Source organism: Chanodichthys erythropterus, chromosome 14 (assembly GCF_024489055.1).
Source record: "Chanodichthys erythropterus isolate Z2021 chromosome 14, ASM2448905v1, whole genome shotgun sequence".
Classification (NCBI taxonomy): Eukaryota; Metazoa; Chordata; class Actinopteri; order Cypriniformes; family Xenocyprididae; genus Chanodichthys; species Chanodichthys erythropterus.
This window is the reverse complement of record NC_090234.1, coordinates 38051149-38078428: the sequence shown is the minus strand read 5'-3', so window position 1 is coordinate 38078428 and position 27280 is coordinate 38051149. Positions and strand designations below refer to the sequence as shown.

Genomic DNA, 27280 nt, shown 5'->3' with positions numbered 1-27280 from the left:
TAATCCACCCAAAGACACTGTACACCATTGAGGCAATAGCGATGGAGCCTTAGTTGCTGAACTTTTTCTTCATAAATGCAATACATTTTGATTTATAGATTTGAATCTATGATGAGACGCCAAAAATAAATCTTTAACAAATAAATAAATATTGTCCGATTACCTGTGGCAGTGGTTTTCATGATTTCACATTTACAAATGATTGAATATATATATTATATATATATATATATATATATATATATATATATATATATATATATATATATATATTTATATATATATAAAATAAGTGTATTTGGTGTGCTGTCCAAGGGGATTGAGGGCTCCGAGCTTGGAATTTAGCCGAAACCCAGAGTTCTCCCCATATCCCCAGCCGAGAGTGAGGAGTGGGGTGGCGGAGCAATGCAGAAAACTGTCGAAATAACTATAGGCGAGTCGGCTCTCGTCTGTGTATATATTCGTCCTCTCGAGCTGATTAAATAGACCGTTTGAATGCGTTCCTCCCAAACTTTGTTTATAAAACATAATTTGTCGCTTGAATTCTGCATTCTGTTGAGATGCAGACATCCAAGAGGCGGTCCACAATTAATTGTATATACTAGTTTAATTAGTGACACTTAGTCTACATTTTAAAACCTTTATTTGAATATGACATTTTTATTAAAAAATATTTATTTGAATAGGGCAACATTTGTATTTTAAAAGTTTTATTTTAATATGGGAACATGACACCTCATTCTAGAACATTTCTATGATTAAATCGCTGACTCCTCCCCATCAGCCAACCACTGTGTGTTTACTCCATAGCAACGAGGTCAACCCCGCCCTTACGCTTAGCTTAAGACTTCAGCCTATTCCTTAGTAAAAGTTTGTCTCAGCAGCTTTGTGAATTGGTTTTAAGAGAAAAATCTTAGCTAAGAACTTTTACTGCTATTTAGGAGAACTCATAGTGGTAAGATAAAATGTTTTGTGAATACGGCCCCAGATGATTTTTATTATGCCATGATACGTAACACCATATAATTCAAAAGGGTGTACTTTCTTTTTAACACATCCTGCAATCTCGGTTGATCACTAGTTCTCACACTAAGGCTGTGTAACGTATCAGCAAAACTCTTTCAGTGCATGTTGAAATGTACAAAAAAAAATGCATTTAGAGGAAAACACACACACACATACACACACACACACACAGTGCTTCATCTGGTTGCTCGTGAAAAAAGTTGAAAATGTAAAGCTTATTGAGTTTTGCCAGTGGAAATCACTCTGTGAAAACCATTCTGAGGTCCTTCAGGGGCACTGCCTTTTTAAATATTATTCCCTTTTTGCATAGTGCATAGTGTAAAAATGACATGGACTGAAAAAATTACTTTAGACTCCAGTGTACAAGCTCTAAATATATCTTAAATTCACTCTGGTACACTTTGATAAGAGTAGATCTAATTACAACTAAAATCAAATTTCATATAGTGTTTCATGTCAGTGTGCTGAATGTCACACGCTGAAATGGAAACAATTTCTTTTACAATATTTGTTGATATATGTTGTTTCAGAGTTACACAGATTATATAGTTAAAATACATCACAACATTATCTGTCTTTAATTTTTTCTTCACTACTGCAAGCCATCTTTACATGTAGTTGCTTCAATGACATTGTTCAGTCTCTACTTGCAATTTTTAATACCTGCATCACAAGACTTCAAATATATTTAAAAACACAGCAACCCTGTAAAATGTGCAAAATCACAACAAAACCAGTGACCCAAACAGAAGTTGGTTGTTAATAGGGATGCATCTATCAGATTTTTTGGGTTGTTTACAAGTTAAAAGTAGCGATGCTACTAATTTGTCTACATTTTTCAGTAACATGACAGTAACTCTTGTTTTCAAAGATTTTGCAGTAACAATGAAATGTCCTCTTTCTCTTAAGAAGCATTGGAAAGTCTGATTCATTTTAGTGAATTTCCTAGAGCCATAATGGACTAAGTTCCTTCGTATGGATACTTTATATACACTACTGTTCAAAAGTTTGGGGTCAGTAAGATTTTTTTTTAAAGAATTAATAGTTTTATCCAGCAAGAATATATTAAAAAGATCAAAAGTGACAAATTTATAATGTTACAAAAGATTTTGATTTGAAATAAATGCTGTTTTCTTCACACTTTCTATTAATCAAAGAAAAAAAAAAGCAGCACAACTGTTTTCAACATTAATAATAAGAAATATTTCTTGAGCAGCAGATCAGCATATTAGAATGTTTTCTGAAGGATCATGTGACACTGAAGACTGGAGTAATGATGCTGAAAATTCAGCTTTGCCATCACAGGAATAAATTACATTTTAAGATATACTGAAATAGAATATAGTTATTTTAAATTATAAAAATGTTTGACAAAATTACTGTTTTTACTGTATTTTTGATAATAAAAATGCATTCTTAGTGAGCAGACGAAACTTCTGTCAAAAACACTAAAATCTTACTGAACTCAAACTTTTCATCAGTAGTTTATTTATGCATTTTCTATAGCAAAATATTGTAGATGCTGCTGTTTGTTCATTGCTATGTTCCTTATATAAATAAGTTTTTTTTTTCAGTTTTATGAGTTTTATATAGTGTAAATGTTGTTCAAGTTGATGTCACTCAAAACCCAGAGATACCTTAATACATGGGTACTGCTCTGATACAATTATATAGTTTCATCTGATTAATCTGAGCATTATCATTAGTTGGAGTATCAGTAACAGACTGATACCAAATAATATATAGTCATATAGTAATGAGTGTCAGTTATTACCCAAACTGGTATAAAATATTGGCACACGGTGAGTGCTTGAATAATTTTTGCATAAAATAGAGCAAGTCTCTTTTCTTCCCAGTTAATTTGGATGTTGAAATGTACATTTTTCTTCAAGGCGCAACATTACTGTCAGTCTAATGGTCAGTTTGAGAGTTTCAAAACATAAAAAAAATCAAAGTCATCTCTGTAGCACAGTGCTTAAGGGAGTGCTTGAGTGGAATGTGAGCCTCTTCTTGAGGCCTGAAATAAATAAGCACATCTTGAATTGACCTGTAATTCGTGTCTATTTAAACGGCACCTGCTCCATAAGAACGTGTGAAAGTTGGCAAAGCTGCGGCTGCACTGCTCACAAACCGACCCATCCTATGTAGTCTTCTCAAGCTGAATCTGGTTGTAGCAGGCCTAAAGGCATAGATAAACAGAGAGAAAGAGATTAAAGTAAAAATTTGGAAAAGAATGAAAGGGGACTAGTGATTGTGCGTGATGAGATTATCTTTAAAATTCATTCAAATCCTTAAAGACTTTTACTTTCCAAATAAAACAATTGGTCCATAAAACCAGCCCTAAATATTAAAAAGGGTTCATATATTTTATTTATTATTCAGTTTTGAGTTCTAAAACTTGCATAGGTACATCAAACTTAATCTCAAATGACCAAGGTAAAATTGATTTCTAATAATTATATAATCTTACGATTTAGAAAGTAGTAATGTTTCTTGTCCCTGAATGTGTGAAAAAAGAAAAGAAACTGTAATTTCATTCTCACCTTGAGAGTTGTCAACATGAACCCAAGCTGTCCCAGCTGTAGACTGGAGTCTGTAAGATCCTCTATCAGACTGACTTCAGAGCCCAGGTTTCTGATCCTACACATTCACAAGCAAAAGTTTCTTTACATGGGCAGACAAACTGAATGTTTCAACTGATAACTTCATTACCATGATGTCCATATGCAGTAAAAGTTTTGGAAAAGTACCGTGCACGGAGCACCACATAGAGGAAGATTGGAAAGAGGTCATCCATGCACCACAGAAACTCCTGCCCAAGCAGAGCCTGCACGTCCTGGGTGACCTCCTCAAAGGTCAACTGTATCACCTGTAACTTGTCTGAGGGAGTGAATGCTGTGCTGTAGAAGCAAAGACAACAATAAAAATATATAAGAAAGTTGCCACTAAAGTGTTGTTGTTGTTGTTTTACACACAGACTGTCTTTACCTGATCTGTTGCAGGGTTTCAACAGCAGTAGCGAAGCAGGCGTCTTTAGTACTAGGCAAGACCTGTCCAATAAATCCAATTGAACCATTTAAGTTATTTAGTTTACCAACATTTCATCACTGATTATTTTCTTAGAAATGCCAAAAAAGTTCACCTGCTTTATCTCTCCCAATACAGAGATAGAAACTGGCCAGAACTTTCTGGAACACAAAGAGACATTCATTTCAATTTTATAAACGTTACCGTCTCTCCTGGACTGAGGCTTTGATTAGTCATTATACTGTATACAAAGACAAAAGAAAGTATTTGAACATTTAAACCATGCATAAAATATAAACATTTCCTGCATTACAAACAAAATATTAAATATATTAAATATAATATTACATTTTCATAGACTTAGACACACAGTGTGCAAGTTTCGCAGCTAGAGGTCACTTATTCGAAACAATAACAAAGGCGTAGCTTGATGACGCCGTGAATGAGCATGGAATCATGTCATCTTCACTTCCACAGCCAATGGAAAGCAATCTGACGGGACTCAGGCAGAAATCATGTTCATGGATGAGCTAATGTAATAAAGTTTTATTAACGTTACTGTGGTATGAAGCAAAGTGGGTCCGAGAGCCGTAGGAGCAGATCGAGTCCGGAGCTCCTGAGCTTTTATTATGCTTGCATGCCATAGTCAGCCACTGCCGCTCCTTTCGTTTTTTTTGTTTGTTTATTTTACGATTAAAGTTATGTTTAAAGGTGCCCTAGAATTAAAAATTTTATTTACCTCGGCATAGTTAAATAACAAGAGTTCAGTACATGGAAATGACATACAGTGAGTCTCAAACACCATTGTTTCCTCCTCCTTATATAAATCTCATTTGTTTAAAAGACCTCCGAAGAACAGGTGAATCTCAACATAACACCGACTGTTACGTAACAGTCAGGATCATTAATATGTACACCCCCAATATTTGCATATGCCAGCTCATGTTCAAGGCATTAGACAAGGGCAGCCAGTATTAACGTCTGGAGCAGCACAGCTAAATCATCAGAATAGGTAAGCAAGCAAGGACAATAGCGAAAAATGGCAGATGGAGCAATAATAACTGACATGATCCATGATAACATGATATTTTTAGTGATATTTGTAAACTGTCTTTCTAAATGTTTCGTTAGCATGTTGCTAATGTACTGTTAAATGCGGTTAAAGTTACCATTGTTTCTTACTGTATTCACGGAGACAAGAGTATTGCTATTTTCATTTTTAAACACTTGCAGTCTGTATAATTCATAAACAACTTCATTCTTTATAAATCTCTCCAACAGTGTAGCATTAGCCGTTAGCCACAGAGCACAGCCTCAAACTCATTCAGAATCAAACGTAAACATCCAAATAAATACCATACTTACGCGATTAGACATGTTACATGACGAACACTTTGTAAAGATCCATTTTGAGGGTTATATTAGCTGTGTGAACTTTGTTTATGCTGTTCAAGGCAAGCGCAAGCTCCGTGGGTGGGGAGCGTGAGCATTTAAAGGGGCCGCAGCCTGAATCGGTGCATAGTTAATGATGCCCCAAAATAGGCAGTTAAAAAAAATGAATTAAAAAAATCTATGGGGTATTTTGAGCTGAAACTTCACAGACACATTCAGGGGACACCTTAGACTTATATTACATCTTGTAGAAAATGTTCGATGGCACCTTTAACATTTGCCAGTTGCTGTCTCCTTCTTCCCTGAACTTGAACTTTATTACAGTTACTTTTGATCACTTAAAAATCACACTGTTTTATTTCATTCTAATGAAATAGCCTCAAGTGCTGAATTACTACTCATACAGGTCACTTTACTTGACAAATTAAAATTGTAGGGTAATAAAACCGCTGTTTCACTTGGTCAAAACAATCGCTAACACTTTATTTTATCTTTCAACTAGTTGCTTATTAGCATGGATATTAATATAATATTGGTTATTTATTAGTACTTATTAAGCACATATTAATGCCTTATTCTGCATGACCTTATTCTACATTATTAATCCTACCCCATACCTAAACTCAAGTCGTAGTTAATAGTTTATATGTGTTCCCTATACTAAAGTGTTACCAAACAATCATACTAAAAATACATTTGAGTGTGTTGTAAGTTATGTTATATAGGAAAAAAATACTATGGAAGTCAATGGGGCCCACATTCTTCAACTTTCTTATTTTGTGTTCAGCATAAGAAAGAAATTCATACAGGTTTGGAACAACTTGGGGTGAGTAAATGATGACAGAACTTTAATTTTTGGATGAACTATCCCTTTAAGTTTAACGTCTTCATTTTACCTTCAGTTTAAAACCACTTCATAATATGGCTGTTTAAGAGGAGACCTAAGTTGCGTTCCAAATGAAGCACTATACACTATGCACTTATACACTATGTACTTGTGCACTATGTACTCATCCATGTAGTGTATGAATTTTATAAGTTTATTTTGTCATTAAACAATGGAGTCTGAAACCCCCTCCCCCTCCACAACATAATTAAAGCTGCGACAGTTGAGTGCATGAAGTGTCCAACATTCCACACTTATTTTTTTCCGTTAATTAAGTGCATCATCCGGGTATTTAAAGTGCACTTTTTCTCTTTGGAATTTTCTGTTATTACGAGACGATACAACATACGATTTTTTATAAGGCATTATGCATGCATAAATGCAGGCTTCATAGAGAGTGTTACTGAACTGAACTACTACTCTGACCCTACTCTTTGAATTAATTACAAAGGAAGGACAAAAGTCCAAATACTTTTTGTCTTAATTTTTAAGAATATATCCATTGTTTTATTAATTAAAAACGACAAAACTGTCCACCAGCTCTCTGTTGGCGTAGTGTGAATTGGCCTTTAAGCATCTAAACACTTTTTGGAGCCACTATGATTGGAACATACAAACTGTAATAGAGAAATATTTTATATGGTACTGTTACTTTTGTCACTTACTGTTGTACTCCAAGGAAGGCTAGGAGGGCGAGATCAGGCTGTTTGTTGAGTCTTAACACACAGTTCCAGTACACTTCCTCCTCTCTCTCTTTCTCTAGTGTGTAGAGGGTGAAGAGAGGAGGGTAAAGCCTCGGCAGCAACACTGGCAGGAGAAGACTTGAGCTGCTCACTATCAAACTGCAGCACACACAACACACAAGCCTGTTTAATTGTTATGACAGTATATATATCTATATCTAAGTATCTAACTATCTATTCTACACACACAAACAGATGTTAGGCAGCCCACTAGGTTTGGGACAGATCCACTATTTCCATGTTTAACAGGTTCTGAATAAATCTAGTAGTGATGCAAAACATTGGTTTAGTCATAGTGGTGCTGTCTTACCCATGCTGTGGAGTTTCTGAATGTGTACTGCTGTTAAGAGAGTCTGTGCCCTCATCTGAGGAAGTGGAAGAATCCAGAATAAAACCTCCATCCTCAGGGAGACCAGGAAATAGAAACCTATGGCAAATATTTCTAACACTTGAAAAACAACAACTTTGTCAGGAAAATCAATTAATATGCAGTGGTGTATGAGAACTGTAATGAAAATAATGGCATGCCATGAGTTCATTATGTAATAAAGCAGTAATAATGAAAGAAGAACAGAGCATTCACTACAAGGAAAGTGAACTTTGCAAAATGCTTCACTGGCATTAAAAGCACTGGACTATGTGGGAGCTCACTGTGAAGCAATCACAGAAAAGCCTGAACTTTTCACCTGACTATTTGGAATATGCGTGTTAGATATGACTGGATCTCCTCCACTGCCTGCTGTAGGAGGCGTCTATTGGAGCCCACACCAACATAGGTCATCCTGTACACAGTGACAAGGGTCTCCAGCAGCCAGCCCAGTGGGTGCAGAGGGGTATCACAGGCCTGAAGGGAGTCATTACATCCCAAAAAAGGTATTCAGACATTTAAAAATGTATAAATGTACTACTGTTCAAAAAATTTAACTGTTCAATTATATAATTTTTTTTAAATTAATCAAAAGTGACAGTAAAGACATTTATAATGTTACAAAAGATTTTTATTTCAAATAAATGCTGTAATTTTGAACATTCCATTTATTACGGAATCCTGAAAAATAAATGTATCACCATTTCCACAAAAATAGCACAACTGTTTTTAACATTGATAATAATAAGAAATGTTTCTTGAGCACCAAATCAGCATATCAGAATTATTTCTGAAGGATCATGTGACACTGAAGACTGCTGAAAGTACAGATTTGCTGTATCACAAGAATAAATTACATTTTAAATTGTAATAATATTTCACAATATTACTGTTTTTACTTGGTGAGCATAAGAAGCTTCTTTCAAACACATTAAAAAAATTGTAAAAAAAAAAACTGTAAAATCATTAAAAAACAGTAGTGCAAGTACAACGTATAACTAAATTAACTAAATTGCATTTATTTTAAAGACAAATACCACAAGCACATGTTTCAAAACATCAAAAAGTATTTGGACACTTTATAGCTATTAAATGTTAGTGGAACATGTCTACCTGTGGTTGCTCTGCTTGGACCTGTGAGAACATGATGTATGAATGAACTCAGTTCTCTACTAAAAATCACCTTTTTAGTTCAAAAGTCATGGCAAAAATGGCTTGCAAAAGTATATTAGCTTTGAAAAGGCTCAAGCATCATCTGTTTCCACTTGGTTTGATATTTTGTATTATTATATTAATTATTATATTATTTGATATATAGTATTGCCATGACATTTCCAAATGTCCAATGAGTGTCTGAGGCATCTTTACAGTTCTGCAGACTTGATGTTAATAAGCCTTTGGAAGTCTCACCTTCATGAGATACCGACGGATGTTGTTGTAAGAGTCTGCAGTAACAGGGCCCACATGTTGAGGAATCACCTCAAGACTCTCCAGCATCTTAGTCTGAGATCGGCTCAGCTCCTCTGGTCTACAGACATACATACATCACTGGTGATTTCTTCATACATTTAGATGCTCCATACACTTACATTCAACCAAAGTTCCAAAGTATCCAAAGTTCAAGTTTGGTAAACTATTAAATCAGTATTTGTTATTTCATATTTATTAAAAAAAAAGAGAGGAGATATATCCTTCATTATTTGTTGTAGGGTACAAAGCATTTTTGTGTTCATCATGTGTGCGTACATACCGATCTCTCTGTTGTCTGCGTCTGGCAGTGAGGGAGATGGCAATGTTCTCCCAGGCTTTCTCATACAATCCCTGCTCAGGAGTTTCACAGCCTAGTCGACCCCAGCACTCCTGAAACACGGCTTTCCACTTTTCTTCTGCAGGCACTGCGTGTTGACCAGCCACACTATACACACACACAGATGTAAAAATACTGTACAAATAAATATACAGTAGGCCAAAGCATTATTCATGACACACTTACGGCATCTTGATTTCTCTCCTCAAAGTTTCAAAGGGTTTTGTAAAAGTTCCAGCCACTCTCAGACCGTTTCCCCAGTGACCATCAAAGACCCCATCCAAAGAGTCACCATTAGGCATGAAAAGAACGCCCTTCAAATCCAGAAAACCACAGGAGACAGACACACAAGCATTTAGATGCACAAATCACAAATATGGTTTCTACACATTTACTGTCATTATTTCAATTACACCTTTCCACACAGAGTCCAGTCTTCTGAAAACTCGCCCTCAAAGACTGTGTCATCATCACAGAGAAGAGTCCCATTGCCCTGTATCAGAAAAAATGACTTTGTAAGTTGCTCAAATAATAGTACACACTGTACCTAGTGTAAGAAGTATATGTGTATATTCGATATCAGCAAATTTACAGGAACTTTGTTCAATGCAGGCATTTATGTAATATTATAGTGATCCCAGCTCAACTGACCATCATCTTGTTAGTAGAGAAGTTTCCTTCATAATACAATCCAAACTGAGTGATAACGACCCCATCTCCATGTCGCTGGTCATCAAGCCATATTCCCATGTATTTCTCTCCTCTGGGAGATATAGAAAGACGTTCATTAGTTGTTTATAGAAGGAAGATGTTTAAAATCTCAAATTTGGTAACTACAATGTACATACCTGCTGAAGTCATCGCATACCCCATAGCCTGTTCTCTTCCCTTGAACCCACTGGCCCACAAACACACTACTGGAGGAAGGAGAGGCCATCTTCCCACTCCGTAACATGCCATGACCATGACGCATATTCTCCCTGAACAAGCCCTCGTATACCTCACCTGAAGCATGCCTGCAAAAACAGAGCAGTCAGAACATGGGCAAGGTACTTGATGGCAATTCTAGCAATTTAAGATGTTCAGGGTCTTTGATAAACTGATAATGACCCAAAGATATGATTTAACACACACACACACATTTATATAGTTATTACCAGTATGTGCCAAAGCCATGCATTTTCCCCTCCTTCCAGTGACCTTGGTAACGGTCAAACTTGTTGAGGGTTGTGTTGGGCATCATATAATCTCCAAATCTGTGCAGAAAAAGAGTATAAAATGCATATACTTTACTGATCAAAAGTTTGGGGTTGGTAAGATTTGTAAATTAATTTTTTGAAAGAAGTCTCTTATACTCACCAAGGCTGCATTTATTTAATCAAAAATACAGTAAAAACAGTAATATTAAGAAATATTACAATTTTAATTACTATTTTCTATTTTCATATATTTTAAAGTGTAATTTATTCCTGTGATGCCAAAGCTGAATTTTCAGCATCATTACTCCAGTCTTCAGTGTCACATGATCCTTCAAAAATCATTCTAATATACTGATTTGGTGCTCAAGAAACATTTCTTTTTATTATGTTGAAAACAGTTGTGCTGCTTAATATTTTTGTATAAATCGTTATACACTTTTTAGGATTCTTTGACAAATGGAAAGTTCTAAATTATAAATGTTTTTACTGTCACCTTTGATCAATTTAATGTGTCCCTGCAAAATAAAAAAAATTGTACGGCAGTGTAGATACCAAAGAATCTGCAAGCACAAGTATGTTCATCTTTAACAGTGTGTGTACTGACCCATCCTCCAACCCGTTCTTGAATGTCCCACAGTATACCGTCCCATCTGGCCACTTCAGAATCCCCCTATTTAAGGAAAGGAGAACAGAAGGCACATGTATCACACATGAACCGCCGTAACACTCAAAAGCCACTTCCATTTTTAGCTACAACATGATGCTGTATCATAGTGAATCTAGGGATGCACCGAAATGAACATTTTGACCGATACGAATAAATGATAATTCTTTATATTTGAAAGCCGATAACCAATATATTGACTGATAAATCTAAATCCAAATTTCTATATAATTTTTGAGCACTTGATTACGAAGACAAAAGTTTCACCATAAAAGGTGCCATAGAACGAGTTTTCAAACGATGTAATATAAGTCTAAGGTGTCCCCTGAATGTGTCTGTGAAGTTTCAAAATACCCCACAGATTTTTTTTATTCATTTTTTTAACTGCCTATTTTGGGGCATCAATAACTATGCACTGATTCAGGCTGCAGACCCTTCAAATGCTCACGTTCCCCGCCCCCGAGCTTGCGACTGCCTTAAACAGCATAAAGTTCACACAGCTAATATAACCCTCAAAATGGATCTTTACAAAGTGTTCGTCATGCAGCATGTCTAATCGTGTAAGTATTATTATTTATAATAAGTATTATTTGGATGTTTACATTTGATTCTGAATGAGTTTGATAGTGCTCCGTGGCTAACAGCTAATGCTACACTGTTGGAGAGATTTATAAAGAATGAATTTTTGTTTATGAATACAGACTGCAAGTGTTTAAAAAAATGAAAATAACGACAGTCTTGTCTCCGTGAATACAGTAAGAAACGATGGTAACTTTAACCACATTTAACAGTACATTAGCAACATGCTAACAAAACATTTAGAAAGACAGTTTACAAATATCACTAAAAATATCATGTCAGTTATTATCGCTCCATCTGCCATTTTTCGCTATTGCGAATTCGCTATTCCTTGCTTTCTTACCTAGTCTGATGATTCAGCTGTGCACAGATCCAGATGTTAATACTGGCTGCCCTTGTCTAATGCCTTGAACATGGGCTGGCATATGCAAATATTGGGGGCGTACATATTAATGATCCCGACTGTTACGTAACAGTCAGTGTTATGTTGAGATTCGCCTGTTCTTCGGAGGTCTTTTAAACAAATGAGATTTATATAAGGAGGAGGAAACAATGGAGTTTGAGACTCACTGTATGTCATTTCCATGTACTGAACTCATGCCAAGATAAATTCAATATTTAATTCTAGGGCACCTTTAAAAGCCATGTCTCAAGCACAGCATTATAATGTTCTCATTATAATTTTATGTAGCCTATATGACAGACTTGCAATGCACATGATGTACTTAACTGTATTTTCCTTTTTAAAGTGACTCCAATCATATTTCGAGCAATTCAAAACCATCATGGTGAACAGTGCGTATCTGAAGTGTCTCATCAGAAGGAAATAATCCATTATTTATCAAATATCTTATTGGGCCGATAACATTAAAAATGTGGCCGATATATCGTGCATCTCTAAGTGAATCCACAGTGGATTCAAATACTTCAGAAAAAAAAAAAAAAAAGTTAGCCAGGACTGCCACTGCAGTTAACTAAAAAAAAAAACACATAAATGCATGACAGCCCTTCGCAATTATATGAAGAATATTTTTAGTGTATAGAGTGTGAATACAAACAGTCAGCATGGGCATGCACTCACTTGCCATGAGGTTTTCCTGATAGCCAGCGGCCCTCATACAAAGCATCCTTAAGTCGGCCCTCTTTGCTGAAAGTGTAGGTGGAAGTACGTGACACAGGAGGATCTCCATTCTGGCTACTTCTAGACCCACGTGTCCTCCTGTTAAGGCCTTCAGAAAGCACGTCATCAATGGCCTGGTTAATGGCTCTCAGCCACTTGCCCTAACAGATAGGAAGAGGACGGCAGAATTAACGCAAAGCAGAGAAACTTATCAATCAATCTCTGACTGCATCAGTGCATTACCTTTTCCAGAGGAGAAGATGCAAGAACAACAAAGCTATCTTCAGGTGTGGTCAGCTTAAGGGCAAGTCTAGCAATGACAGTTATAGGTTAAACTGGGACAGAATTTTTTGTATAGTCACAACAGTGTCCTTAAAACTCTCCTTCAGTAAGTGCAAGAGCATTCCCAACAGGTTAATATTTAATGAAATGCCATGCTAAATTAAACTACACTGAAATGTACTAGTACTGTTTAGATAAAAGATATTCTGATGAATAACTTACAGGCCCAAACTTTCATCTGAGATGGGCTCCACCCAGAGTGTAGCAAGTGGGTAGACATAGTGAGATGAGAACTGAAGAAGAAAAAAAAAAAGAAGTTTATTCAGTTACAAAGGCAAACTACTCCCTCGTCTACAGGAATAAAACTAAAGCTTTTGTATGCTGTGCTGCAGCAAAGTCAATAAAGAACATTAAACAGGAAATATATCTAGTAATTTGTGAATAAAACAGATTTGCCTGAAACACATTAGCCATTTTGAAGACTTTCTCAAAGAAGCTTTACCCGGCTATTCACACAAACACACACCCATGTGCCTACATCAGAATAATCACATGCTCTCTTACACATGGGAAACCACACCCAATATTTAAACATTTCACAACAACTGAAGCATTAATCAACAAAGTAAAACAAAAAGAAAGTTTAATGTTATGGAAATAAAAAGTATGCAATGACACAATATATTATGATGTGATATGTTATATGATGTGCTATGACATGATATGATAGTATGTGGGTCTTTGTCTAACTTGAATAAATCAGTCGCACAACTCAGAGGGGTACTACTTCTGACTGACTTTGTAAAAAGCTTGTGCAGACAAAGCGGGAATTGAAATATTTAAAACCGCTGGCACTGCACCAAGAAGAAATACAGACAAACCAATGAAAATGTCACAGCAAACACAGTTCAAGTTTCAAAAACCACAAAGCGATATAAAGCAATAAGCCAGCATACTTGAAAATAAACACACACACACTGAAAACAGTAAATTATATTTTTTTAAAGTTTAAATTAATGGAGCTTCATTGTTAATTTAGTTTTAGTTGCTTTGCAAATAAATTGAAGATCACAATGATGGGTAACACTTTTATTTTATAGTGTCCTTTTTACACATTGCATGTATTTACTCTAAATTATGCATATGCAACCCTAATCCTAACCTAACCCTATATTAAGTACATGTAGTTAATTAATATTACTCAGTATTTAAAATGTATAATTACCTTATAACAAGGACACAATGGTTATTCATCCCTAGAGGATGAATAAAGTATCTATCTATACAGGTTTTGATTTTTTTTTTTTAAATCCCTGTTTTGGCCTTCTTATTCCCCCGGTTTCACAGTCAAGGATTAAGATAGTCTCAGACTAAAATGCATGAGCTGCTTTAACTGAAAGTAACTTGCACTGACATATCTTAAAAAAATGTCAAGAGCCGTTGTTTTGTCTCAAGATGCACACCATTAATGTTTTTTTCTAGGGTATGTTTATAAAAGCTACTTAAATACCTTAACTGAAATAAAGCCTAATCCTGGCTTGGCCTAAACCCTGTCTGTGAAACCGGGCCTTAAAGTTTAAAGTATATAAAAAAGATTCCAAGGTTTCACATTCACAATATCATCTCTGACGCCCATTCTTTTTCTTATCAGATTAGATCATAGCATAACTCTACATGTATTTTTTTTTTTTTTTTTCAGCAGAATAATGCACTTCAGTTAAAAGTAAAAATAGTAAAAGATGCCCGTGGATGACTAGCTTGGGACACTTATATCAGCATGTTTTTAAAATATGCAACAATTTCCACATGGACATACAGTATCAAGCTTATAAAGTGCAAAAATGCATTCAATGCCTCAAATCAAGCCCTAAAGTATACACTTATTCTGTGCAGAAACTTCTGAAACTTAAACACACAATACTCACAAGCTTCTTTGATGGAATAGTGCCCTGAATGAGTGAAGACAATAAAAAAAAAAAAAAAAAGAACATGAATAACATGAAGAAATGAGCGTAATGAAAATTACAGGGCGGTAAGAATGTATTAACCTGTGCATGAACTAGGACATCACTGAAGAGGATGAACCAGCTGGCAGAGAATCTTCCAGCGTTCTGTAACGTCAGAGCTTTATTACTGCTCTCACAAACCAGACGACGAGATGGCTTACGCAGGGATTCCTGAGAAAGAGATGGTCACAAAGACAACTTCACACATGGAGAAACATCACATGTGCACATGCCCAGCCACCAACAGGTTTGCACATAAACTAACCAGAAACTAATCTGAAACTTATGTGGTCATATCTGCAGGGTATTTAGCCTTGCAGCATGCTGAGCAATTCAATTTCATTAAAAGAAATAGTAAGTAGGTCAACTTAACCACATTTTACAGGGGAAGTAATATACATTCACAAGTACTGCTGCCAGAAAGCGAAATTAATACCAGCCAACAATGTGGTGGATTGTTCTGAATTATGTACTAGTCACTATAGCAGGCCAACATTTCTTCTTTTTATTTGTTTTTGAAAACTATTCTCATATTGATCTTTGACAAGAAATACTGTAGCTTAGTAATGATGACATATTTGATAAGAATGAAAAGTTCATCTTAATTTCTATTTTTTTTGGATCTAAGTAGACCGTTGCAGCTCAAATGCACAATGCAAGTACTCTTCACACGCACTCATGCTAATGAGGGTGTTTTCTATATGTTTGCTATATTTCTCAGATCAAGAATTTTTTTATATATACAGTATGTGAATTATTGATGCATCAGCTGTCAGAACTTCCTGCTTTGTGTGTTTCATTCACGTATGAATTCTTTTACACAGTTTAAATGAAACATAATAGCTGCTGGGCAAATAAGCTAATTTTCCAACCTGACTGCATCTTAAGAGAAAGGTTTGTAATAAATTAACATGCAAGGCGGTGCTACATTGGGAATCTAGCTAAAGGGCAACACGTGCAGCAGGAATTTTTCTAAGCAAGTACATTCGGTTCATCTTGTTGAATTTTTATTATGTGAACCAAATTCACTTCAGCTAAAAGATAAACACTACCGTTCGAAAGTTTGGGGTCAGTAAGAGACATTTTTATACAGCAAGGATGCATTAAATTTTAACGATAAGGTTACAAAAAAATTATACTTAAAGGTCTGATCGTGCTCTGACAGCGGCAGTGATGTCTCATGCTTATACTTTAATGAATGTGAGAGATCACTGCCGTTGTCAGAGGGCGATCAGACCTTACTAAGTGAATGTTGAACGCAGTTGGACATAGTAGTGTATTAGAGGTGAAAAATTATACAAATACAGTTCGGTTTCTCGCACAAACCAATCGTTTCGTGTCTTAGGACATCAATGTACCATCATGAGCCGCAGGGTTCAATTTGGATTTGTCTATGCATCATTTTTGACTCTTATAAATTGTGTTACCATTGACACCCATTATACGGCTAACAGACGGCAACGGTTGTAGTTAAAAATCATCATTTGTGTTCTACTGAAAAACAAAGTCACCTACATCTTGGATGCCTTGGGGGTAGGCAGATAAACATCAAATTTTCATTTTTGGGTGAACTATCCCTTTAAAATAAATGCTGTCTATTTATCAAAGAATCCTGAAAAAAGTCCATTACGGTTTCCACAAAGATATAAAGCAGTTGCCTGGCAAGTCCAGAATGATATATCTTCTACAAGATATATCAGTCTGGTCAGTCCACCCTCCGTTGCACCTCAACTCCAAACTGTACCGTGCAATCAGATTCGTTTATTTCAGTGACGCAAACAGCGTCACTCTAGTCTGGCGAAAGTCCCTTCAATATCAACAAAGATTGTGGAACTGTTTTCAAAATTAATAATGATAAAAAATGTTCTTTGAGGCGCAAATCAGCATATTAGAATGATTTCTGTAGGATCATGTGACTCTAAAGACCGGAGTAATGATGCTGAAAATTCAACTTTGCCATCACAGGAATAAAATATAATAAAAATATATTAAAAAAGAAGACAGTCATTTTAAATTCTAATAATATTTCACAATATCACTGATTAATTACATTTTTGATCATATAAATGCAGCCTTGGTTAGAGACTTCTTCCAAAAAACATTTTGAAAAATCTTACCGACCCCAAAATTTGAACAGTAGTGTAAGCGGCCCTTGCTATATAAAAATGGTGCTATACAACAAAAAATCAGCTATGGGACGGTAATATTGAACATCATAGCTCTTTCCAATCAGAAGCCAGGACTGCAGCTATCTGTTTTATAATTATACAGTTATGAGACTGCAACACAAGTCCATATTCATATTCTGTACCATACCGAATTCTTTCCTTTGAAGTTCTTCCAGAAATTAAAAGTGGCCTCAGCATCTTTTCTCTGCTTGCTGACAAGGCGAGCTAAAGCTTCATATTTGGAGCAACCATTTTGAATCCACTGGTATTCCTCAGTGTTCTAAACAATAAAAGATTAATGTCAAGTATTTTCATGCCACTTTCATTCCATTTAAGAGAATAATGAGAAATAGATCATTTCTTACCACTTCGAAGCAGTTGGCTAGTTTCAGAAGTAATCTGTTATACCCATGCAGGTGCTGCAAGGGCATATAAAACAAGTTGACTAACAGATCACAGGGTGATGGGTTCTTCTCCTTGGACTCTAGCAGAGACTGTATCAACTCCAGTTTCTTTCCAAATAATTCTCTGAAGAAACAGATCATGCATGAGTATAATAGCATATATATTATTGTAATGCCCATAGATGATATATTAATGAGTACGCTAACTCAGCTATGGCAACGCACTGTGAGGGTTTCAGCAATGACTGGAATCCTCCCATAACAAGAAAGTTTCCCACTGGATCGCTGTACCTGAGGATAAAAATCATCAATGCTGGTGTTATTATAGAGATTTTAAAATATAAAAGATGCTGTTCTCTTTGAGTATGAATAGTATACTTGCTCTTTATAGGTGTCAATGAAAATGGCTGTGTTCTTGATCAAGACCAGTGTTTTGATCACTTTGCCTCCCTGCAGGAAGTTAGTGAGGGATACGGAGTGCTGTCCTGTCAGATGGCAAAGCTTGCTGAAACTACCAGCCATCTCTTGAAAGAGTAATATGGAGGACTGACCCAGAGACAAGGCCAAACTCGCTACATTGCGACAGAGCAGATACAATCAATATCCAATTAAAAAACCCAATAACAACCCACAAGAACAAAACAAAAATGAGTAAAAAGAATCAGTTACATACCACGAGCTAGCAGGGGGCTTAGGATTTGGCTCTTCACCTTGCTGAGGATGCAGTAGAATTTCCTCTCTGCCGAAGCGAGCTCGTGGACTGTCGCTATGAAACCCATTGCGTTCTGATCGGCCAAGGCCAAACAATTCAGTCCTCCTCCAAACACTTGGCTTACATAGCCAATCTTAACAGAGGACACAGCAAAATTAGAATTACTGCTTTACATAAAACAATAAATCGCAAAACCTTAAAACTAACACTATCACCTTCCAGTATATTATACATACCAACCAATCACTGATCCTTCCTAACAAAATTATGTATTAAAAGCAACTCTAGAGCATGCCTCTTTGTCATTGTTATTTTAGTATTATTTTTATACTATTATAGTTTTTATTCATATTTCAAGCATTTTATTTTTTTACATTTTAAGATTTTATTCTTATTAATTTTTAAGTAATTTTGTTGTGCTTTTCCATTTTATATATATAATTTGTTTTATCATATTTTGTTATTATTTTTATTAATTCTTATTGCATTTTTATCATTAAAAAAAAAATATATATATATATATATATATATATATATATATATATATATATATATATATATATATATATATATATATATTTTGTGGCATGTATTGTAATGATGTACCGTATGTATAACAATTTTCAATGAAGAAGAATGGCATCAGCTAGTTTATTGTTATTTTACTAACAGCCTACCCACAGCAAAAACATGAACTGCATCAACAGAGTAAATTGTTATAACAGTCAATACGAACATTCATGCAGAAGGGCAGGAGGGTGGGCGTCTGGGTGTAGGTCCCAGAGAGGGGATGAGCGCTGTCAGTGTTCTCCAGCACCTGCTCTCCGCTGTAATAGAGAATGGGCTGATAACAGTCTCCATCAGCCAGCAGCAAAGTGTGCGTTTGCCCTGCTGCCACGTCCCACACACGGATACAATCAGAGACCTATCGACACACGCACAACCACACATTCATATTTATACAAGGAAATGTATGCCTTAAAAGGGAAGGTTTGCAGAAAAGGTGCCTGCACATCATAAAAAATTAAAGGATGTATACCATGGTGAGATTAGGAACTGTGCAGGGAGCATTCATATGACCCAGCTGCCCAAATTTGTCACTTCCCCAGGAATAAACCTGTGAGAGAGGGTAAATACACACTGTTATGAAGAAAAAGTGACAGAAGAAAACAAATTGTAGGGATCCGGAAGAAAAAGATCCTATAAAAAATATAAACAGACAAGGAACTAATTAATAATGTTTAAACCAGTGTTGTTTTTGTGAACTAAAACTGAAACTATTAAAAATAATTTTCAGTAATTTAAATAAAGTGAAATGAAATGAAATAGATGAAAATTTGAAATGTTGCCTTGGAAAGTAACTGAAATAACTTGAAGTATTAAAATTTCTTAAAAAAAAAACAAACAATAAAAGTGACAACAAAAAAAAAAAGCTAAGGGTACGTTTACACGACAACAATGTATTAAATACGGAAAAGTTTTTTTTCTTTGTGTTTTGCAAATACAGATGACAACATTATCAAAATGATCCCCGTTCACATGGATCCGTGAAAACGATTAAAAACACTGTATTATGCTGCCAGACCAGTAGTTGGCGATGTCACTTTTGTAAAGAAACACTACGCGCCTATAGGCTGAACACGTAATACGCATGCGCATGACTTCACTGTTTTCACAAATCTGCATTTTTGTAGTTTACACTGAGACAAATGTTTTCAAAAACTTTGAAACTCATTTTCCCCCCAAATGCTGTTGTCATGTAATTAACGGCCTGAACGCATAAAAAGTTTTCAGTTGAAAATGGTGTCGTGTAAACGGCCCCTACAATACTGAGGCAAAAGCTACCAATAACAGAAGTCACTGCTATCATAACAACGGCAATACCGACAAGCAGGATTGTGTCGATGTTCTGAAAGCTGGTAAGGTAACGTTTGCTAGCTACCTACTTAAAGTTTGTTTAAAGCAAACAATCCCATTCCAAGTTTTCTGATAAGAAAATCATACATTAAAATTTAGGAAGCTAAAACCCAGGATGCTGTTACATCATTTGCAATGCTTTATGAGATAAATAATAATATCCTCATTGATATACAATCTTGTACCTTGTGTCTTTTTTCATAATGTATGTACATTTTTGCTCTGAATCAAACATTAGTTTTGGATCAAGGCTTAAAACTCTTTGAAAAGAATTCTGCAGTCACAGTTGCAGCCTATAATCAAATGGAGAAACCCAAATCTGAAGTCCCTCCTTACCTGACACTGAGCTGTCAGTGCCAAAGAGTGATTTGCTCCAGCAGTGATCTTGACAACTTCCTTTTTACTTAAACTCTTAATGCAGAGCGGCTGTAACCTGCAAGGAGAAAACAAAAATGTTTCCAGTCATGCACTGAGGTCAAAGAAACCAAGAGTTAAACATAAAAAAAACACTTATGTGTTTATGAGGGCTCTATTGTACCTGGGCAAATAGTCTCCATGACCTAGCTGACCTTCCTGGCCCCTCCCCCAACTCCACACCTCAGTGTAGAGGGAAGGAAGGACATTTCTGGATTCTGAGGTAGAAGAAGTTGTCACAGCACCTCTCATATTGTTGGTTCGATGACTGTCAGAAGGCGACACTGTAATACAACAAGACAGTGTACTAAAAATTTAATTCTACTAAAAAAGTAGAATTTCTACAAGTTCTTTAAAGGATTAGTTCACTTTCAAGTGAAAATTAGCCCAAGCTTTACTCACCCTCAAGCCATCCTAGGTGTATATGACCTTCTTCTTTCTGATGAACACAATTGTAGAAATATTAATAAACATCCTGATGTATCTAAGCTTTATATTTACAGTGAGCGGGGGTCACGAGTATGAGCTGAAGAAAGTGCCGCCATCCACCATAAACTTGTACTCCACATGACTCAGGGGGGTTAATAAAGTCCTTCTGAAGTGAAGCGATGTGATTGTGTAAAATAAATATCCATATTTAACAAGTTGTGAAATAAAATATCTAGCTTTCGCCTTCTGTATTCAAGTTACGAATTCCAGTCAAGACTTTCTACATACGTTGAATACGGAAGACGGTCTGGCAGAAACTAGATATTTTACTTCATAACTTGTTAAATATAGCTTCAGAAAGCTTTTTAACCCCCTGGAGCTGTGTGGACCACACGTTTATGATGGATGGATGTGGATGGAGGCACTTTCTTCTGCTCATACTCAGTGATCCTGCTCACTGCCATTGTAAAGCTTTGATGCGTCAGGATATTTACTAAAATATCTCTGATTGTGTTCATTTGAAAGAAGAAAGTCATATACACCTAGGAGGGCTTGAGGGTGAGTAAAGCTTGGGCTAATTTTCACTTGAAAGTGAACTAATCCTTTAAGGGTTAATTCTCCAAAAAATGAAAATTCTGTCAATTACTCACCTTCATGTCATTTCAAACCTGAAGATATTTTGAAGAATTTAAATTTGGTTTTGTGACCATTAATTTTCTGACCATCAAAAAGAAAATCATGTAGGTTTAGAACAACAAAAGGGTGAGTAAATATAACAGAATGTTTAATTTTGGGTCAACTGTCCTTTTAAAGTGCACTATACTATTAAAAGTAATTTGTCGTTTCAGCAGTGGTCTTGGTACTACCATCAATGCGGATGCAGATTCATGCAAAATAAAAGCGTTCAGTAACCGATGCCATTTCAGAAATACCCTGGGTGCAGTCAGCCATGATTCATTTCTTCTGCAAGCGAAAGTGTCCAATAAAAGGGGGTTTCCATAAAGTAAGTACTAGTATTCAACAGGACATGCTTCACTATGTCGGCTGGCCTCAACAATAATGATGGCCCTCTGAGATAGAGTTTTAGGCCTTTTTAGGCCAGGGCTGCATTGCAACTGAAAAGTTGACATTAATTTTTATGCCTTTTAAAAATGTTAATCATTTCTGTGATTTCTAACATAATATATATATTATATATATATATATATATATATATATATATATATATATATATATATATATATATATATATATATATATATATATATATATATATTAATCCAAAAGGAAATTTTGATCAGTTTCGAAGAGGTGATGCAGACCTGAAATAATCTGATTAACAGAAAAAAGTAAGCATGTAAATGCTTGAATCTGCATATCTGGATCCAAAAATAATGTATTACACACATGCACAGTACTATGATGTACATACAGTATGTATTTACGTCTTACATGTAACAAGCTAGTCAGTGGAGGAGAATGAATATTTACTAAATATTTAATAAAAAGTTCTTCTGACATACATACTGGAATACATATAATGCTCATGTAAAATCATATGTGAATGTAATGTTTAGGGTTTATAACTCTGAAATCAGATTGGATTCATTTGGATTGACAAAAATTAAACACTTATTGTTGATTAAATTAAATGGTATAGCCACTGGCATAACATTTTATAAAAACATATTTAAAAAAAAAAAAAAAAGCCATGAGGTTTACAATACCTGGAGAGAAGCCAGGAAAAGACCCTCTGCGAGCATGTATTTCAGCATCCACTAATGTGATGTCCGTCAGACTGGTGCTCTTCTTACTTTGCAGAGAATCGGCTGGACAGAAGTCCATTCCAGCAGTCTCTACGCCCTCCTCACAGGACTCAAATAAACATCCACTGCTGATTAAAAGTTCACTGAGGCAAATGCCTCCATCCACACTTGAGTGCTGTGAAGAATCATCAGAAGTGGAATCCAGTGGTGGTAAAAAATGGAGAGAGTGCTTCCGGTCTGTGACAGTATCTGATGCACTGCGTTGTCTGGCAGAAGCTGTGATCCCATCAGGTCTGCTCAGTGTTGGTGAAGAGGGACGTAGTGTAAGCTCATCACTTTGGTTTGATCGGAAAGGACACGTGAGAGATGACTGGCGGCTCGGAGGATGGGAACCTCCCACAGAGGTAGTGTCGGCCTGCTCAGCGAGGGTCTGGTCTGAAATCCTTTTGAGGTAGTCTTTCAGAGCCTGCTCATCTGGGTAGGGAGTGCTTTTGGTTCGTCGTAGACGTACATGCCCAGCCTCGGATACAGCAAGGTCTAGTTGAGTCTCCTGGCTTGTGGTACTTTGCTGAGATTCGAATGAGGATCCCTGACCTGCACACATGTTCTTCAAGGTCAATGGGGATACTTGGGAGTTGGGCGAGGAGTTTTTGGTTTGTGGTGTCTGAGCTGGAGAGCTTTGTCCTGACCGCCGACCTTGTTTAGAATCAGCCAGTTCCACTCCAAGTGGACAGTAATGCTCATCAGAAATAATAACATGGTCATCCTTTTCTGTCATGGTGTAAAGGCTCTGCTTACACTGCCCACATCTATCCTGAGCTTGCTGACTGGCCGCTTGTGAAGGAAGAAACTGAACCAGAGCCAGGCTATGAAACCCACCACAAGCGATCTGAACCACATATCTTCCCACTAAATGCTCCACCTTCTGGGGTGTCCATACTGGGAATATGTTGGTAACCAGTCCCAGCTGGCAGCCACTACCCCAGGCCCACACCTCATGCTTTCTTGAGAGGGCCAAAGTGTGCTGCGCTCCGCAGGCCACATTTAGGACTTGGACCAGTTGCGGAGGATGGGTCTCACCATCCACCACACTAACGGGAGTGGGATTGGGTACTTGGTCCATTCCAGAGATGCCACACTGGCCGTGGGAATTCTCCCCCCACATGTGGACGAGGCCATCCTCTGTTACAGCAGAAGAGTGAAAGCTGCCCGCCGACACAGAGATCACATGCTGTTCCTTCAATGCACTCTCTAAAACAGGGCCGGTAGGCTGAGAACTGACTCGTTTCCACGGCTGCTCGCCGATACTATACACATGCCCATCTGAGAGAGGAATATGTTTGACAATTAGGCAATGAAGATCATTTCATGAGAAATCTCTTTATCTCTATCCATCCTCAATTTTTTTGACATAGGTATTTATGAATACTTTTGAAATAACAGTTCTAACTTTCAAAACTCCCAAAAATGTTCACTATGTTCTTCTAATTCTTAAAGTGCTAAAAGTGTACTATAACCAAGCAGTAAAAATGGTTTAAAATTATTACCACAGAAAAAAAATTACATGTTCAAGGGGTCAGAGACAGGGTGGAAAACAGCCGTGAAATTTTAAAATAAAAAACAAAAAGCAACTAGTACTGTACAAAGTGAATCTCAGGGGAATAAAACAAATTTTATAATATATATGTGTGTGTGTGTGAGTGTGAGAATCAATTTTATCCTATTTCATAAGTTTACATACACCTTGCAGAATCTGTAAGGTTGCACAATTTTCTTATTTGGCTTTGGTTCCCTAGAAAACAAAATAAGGATCATTTACTCTGATCATTGTTTTCAAAACGTTTTCTCTTACATTTCATTGTGTTGCTTTATTGAGCATCAGTCAGAATGTGTGACGCTTTTGTAACAGTTATGTATCAAGTCCATCAAATGTCCTCAGTGTGAAAACATGGATCTCAAAAATCATACAACCACTTCTGAAAAGGGTTCAAATATGCATAAAAAGGAAAGAATGTGCAGGACTTGCAGAATATTTCTGAAGAACTGTGCGCAGTTTAAAGACTAGTAGTCTTTTCTTCCCTATTGAGAGGTATATATCCGAGTAAAATGGCTTCTCAAACGGGACTTGATTTGGGGAATTGATTGGATGGTTGTCGTTTGCTATTGCTGTGATCTCATGCGAGTCTAAACACATCATAAGAACTGTTCATTTTAATTTCAAGGTACTTTAAAGCTGCAGTCTGTAACTTTTGCCTCTTTGTCGCCATCTCTGTTGGAAACCAGCAATTGCAGTTATTTGAGTAATTATCGGATGAATCTAATGTTTGCTGTCAGTAACTGCACCGGTGTGGATACTATACTTCAGAATCACAGATTCTACGTCTTGGAAGTATGACCAAATTAACAATTTTCACCGGAAAATGTCATCTGGAAAAGTAGGTAACATGTCTGCCACTTTTGTTCTGATAAACTGAGAAAAAAGCATTACAATAAATAGCGCTGACAATGGTGATTAAATATAACGATTGCTTAGCTCGGATCACATCAAACCGTGCAAATTATTATTGTTGTTATACCTTGTTAACAACATCAGCATTGCGTGACTGTGTGTATTTAGTGTATATTAGCGCCACCTGTAGATTTCAGTTTCTGTAGCCACTCCGCAGCCGAAGTCTTTTGCTTTTGACTACGGCTTAATCTCCAGTTGTCACTGAAGATTGTCATTTGGACATTTGGATTGTCATTTGGATGGCGGTTTACGATCCACCATCAAAACGATATGTTTAATTATTTCAGCTGCTGTGAGAAAAGACTATAAATGATCCACTACCAGCAGCGTCCTCACATGCCATATAGCTACTAGCTGGGACTCCTTCTCTATGTAAACAGACGCAAAGACGAATCGCTGCATACTCGAATTTCCCGCAGAAACCTACCAGTACCGATTTTATGATCAAACATTATTACAAGCTTACCGTTGTGAATCGGAATAAGGTAAGGAGATAGTTTTGAACACTGGCTGGTTATGTACTTGCTCAAAAATTGATTTTGGATCATTTTTAACCACTAAAACTTACAGACGGCAGCTTTAAGGCCCGGTTTCACAGACAGGGTTTAGGCTAAGCCAGGATTAGGCTTTATTTCAGTTAAGGTATTTAAGTAGCTTTTATAAACATACCCTAGAAAAAACATTACTGGTGTGCATCTTGAGACAAAACAACAGCTCTTGACATTTTTTAAGAAATGTCAGTGCAAGTTACTTTCAGTTAAAGCAGCTCAAACATGCATTTTAGTCTAGGACTATCTTAATCCTTGACTGTGAAACCGGGGGTAAATGTTCAGGAAAAGCAAAGAACTCATGAACAACTGACAATCACAAAACATGTAAACAGTCATGATCATCCAGGTAATGACAGTATTAAGGATCAAGCAACTTTTGAATGGGACATTTTTATAGACTTAGTTATTATTTTGGTCTTATAGACTATCTGCTGTGTAATAAAAACAAGCAATTTTTTAATGATCCCTCTTATTTTGTTAAAATTGTTAACATTTTGCTGATTCTGCAAAGTGTGTGTAAACTTATGACTGTAAATGAATTATCAGGTCATTTCAACCACATTTACAGCTTACTTTACTTGTCAAGAGATCTGACCTTCTGTCAGCAGAAGTCCATGTAAAGTCCCCAGTGCAGCATGAAGCACAGGCCTGGACAGAAGCAGTCTCTCTGGGGTCACACCGCAGAAATATCCCTGCCATCTGTAGAGCACACCTTTCTCTCTAGAGCCCTCATCTTCTCCAGAGCTGCAACAAACGCATTCCTTTTAAATGTGCATGAAGAACTGATGTAAAGAGGTCAACATCCTTCAAAATCAATTTTGTGTTCAACTGGGTGGGAAAATAACTGCATACCAGTTTGAAATAGCACGAGAAAGAGAAATTGATGACAGAAAGATCCTTTTTAGACGAACCTTTTCAAATAGTGACACTTTATAATAAAAAAAATGAGTACGCACCTGCTCTTTTCCTCCATGAGCATGATTTAATCCATTTTAGACAGTGTGACAGCCACTCCAGCAACTAACTGAGGTCAAATGGTGAATTAAACAGACTTCACAAGCGAAAGTAGCTGACACACACACGCATCCACTCACACATTTACTAGATCTTTATCGAAATAACACATTAAAACCGCCCTGTAGAGCGAACAAAAAGTAGTTACGCTCGATTAGATTCAATAAGTTCATTTACAAAACTTTGCACACAGATTTACGTTAAATGTATGACATTCCGCAGTAGTTTAAGGGAGAATCACTGTCCGCTTTTGATGTCTGTAAATACGAGAAAGCTCGCGACTGAACTTGACAGCAGA

General features: G+C 36.4%; 1 protein-coding gene across 4 annotated transcripts; it reads right to left on the bottom strand.

The window, feature by feature from the left end:
* Positions 1-282: 282 nt before the first annotated feature.
* Positions 283-27280, bottom strand: als2a (alsin Rho guanine nucleotide exchange factor ALS2 a). 4 transcript variants are annotated; one of them, XM_067408815.1, is made up of 34 exons: positions 26925-27280; positions 26547-26712; positions 22870-24231; positions 20838-20997; positions 20636-20732; positions 19422-19499; positions 19119-19307; positions 18344-18515; positions 18053-18242; positions 17896-17961; positions 17632-17794; positions 17415-17546; positions 15141-15269; positions 15018-15041; positions 13315-13385; positions 13054-13120; positions 12772-12971; positions 11052-11117; positions 10406-10504; positions 10097-10264; positions 9900-10011; positions 9664-9741; positions 9435-9562; positions 9192-9356; positions 8852-8969; positions 8555-8575; positions 7761-7918; positions 7385-7501; positions 6997-7173; positions 4169-4214; positions 4015-4076; positions 3777-3926; positions 3570-3666; positions 283-3205 (listed from the first exon to the last, which is right to left on the bottom strand). In XM_067408815.1, exons 2-34 carry the CDS (start codon positions 26665-26667, stop codon positions 3167-3169), a joined length of 5022 nt encoding a protein of 1673 aa, XP_067264916.1. In that variant the 5' UTR covers positions 26668-26712; positions 26925-27280; the 3' UTR covers positions 283-3166. The 4 variants fall into 4 exon arrangements, with proteins under 4 accessions (XP_067264916.1, XP_067264914.1, XP_067264915.1 ...); XM_067408813.1 differs by having other exon boundaries at positions 26564-26712; XM_067408814.1 differs by lacking the exon at positions 8555-8575 and having other exon boundaries at positions 26564-26712.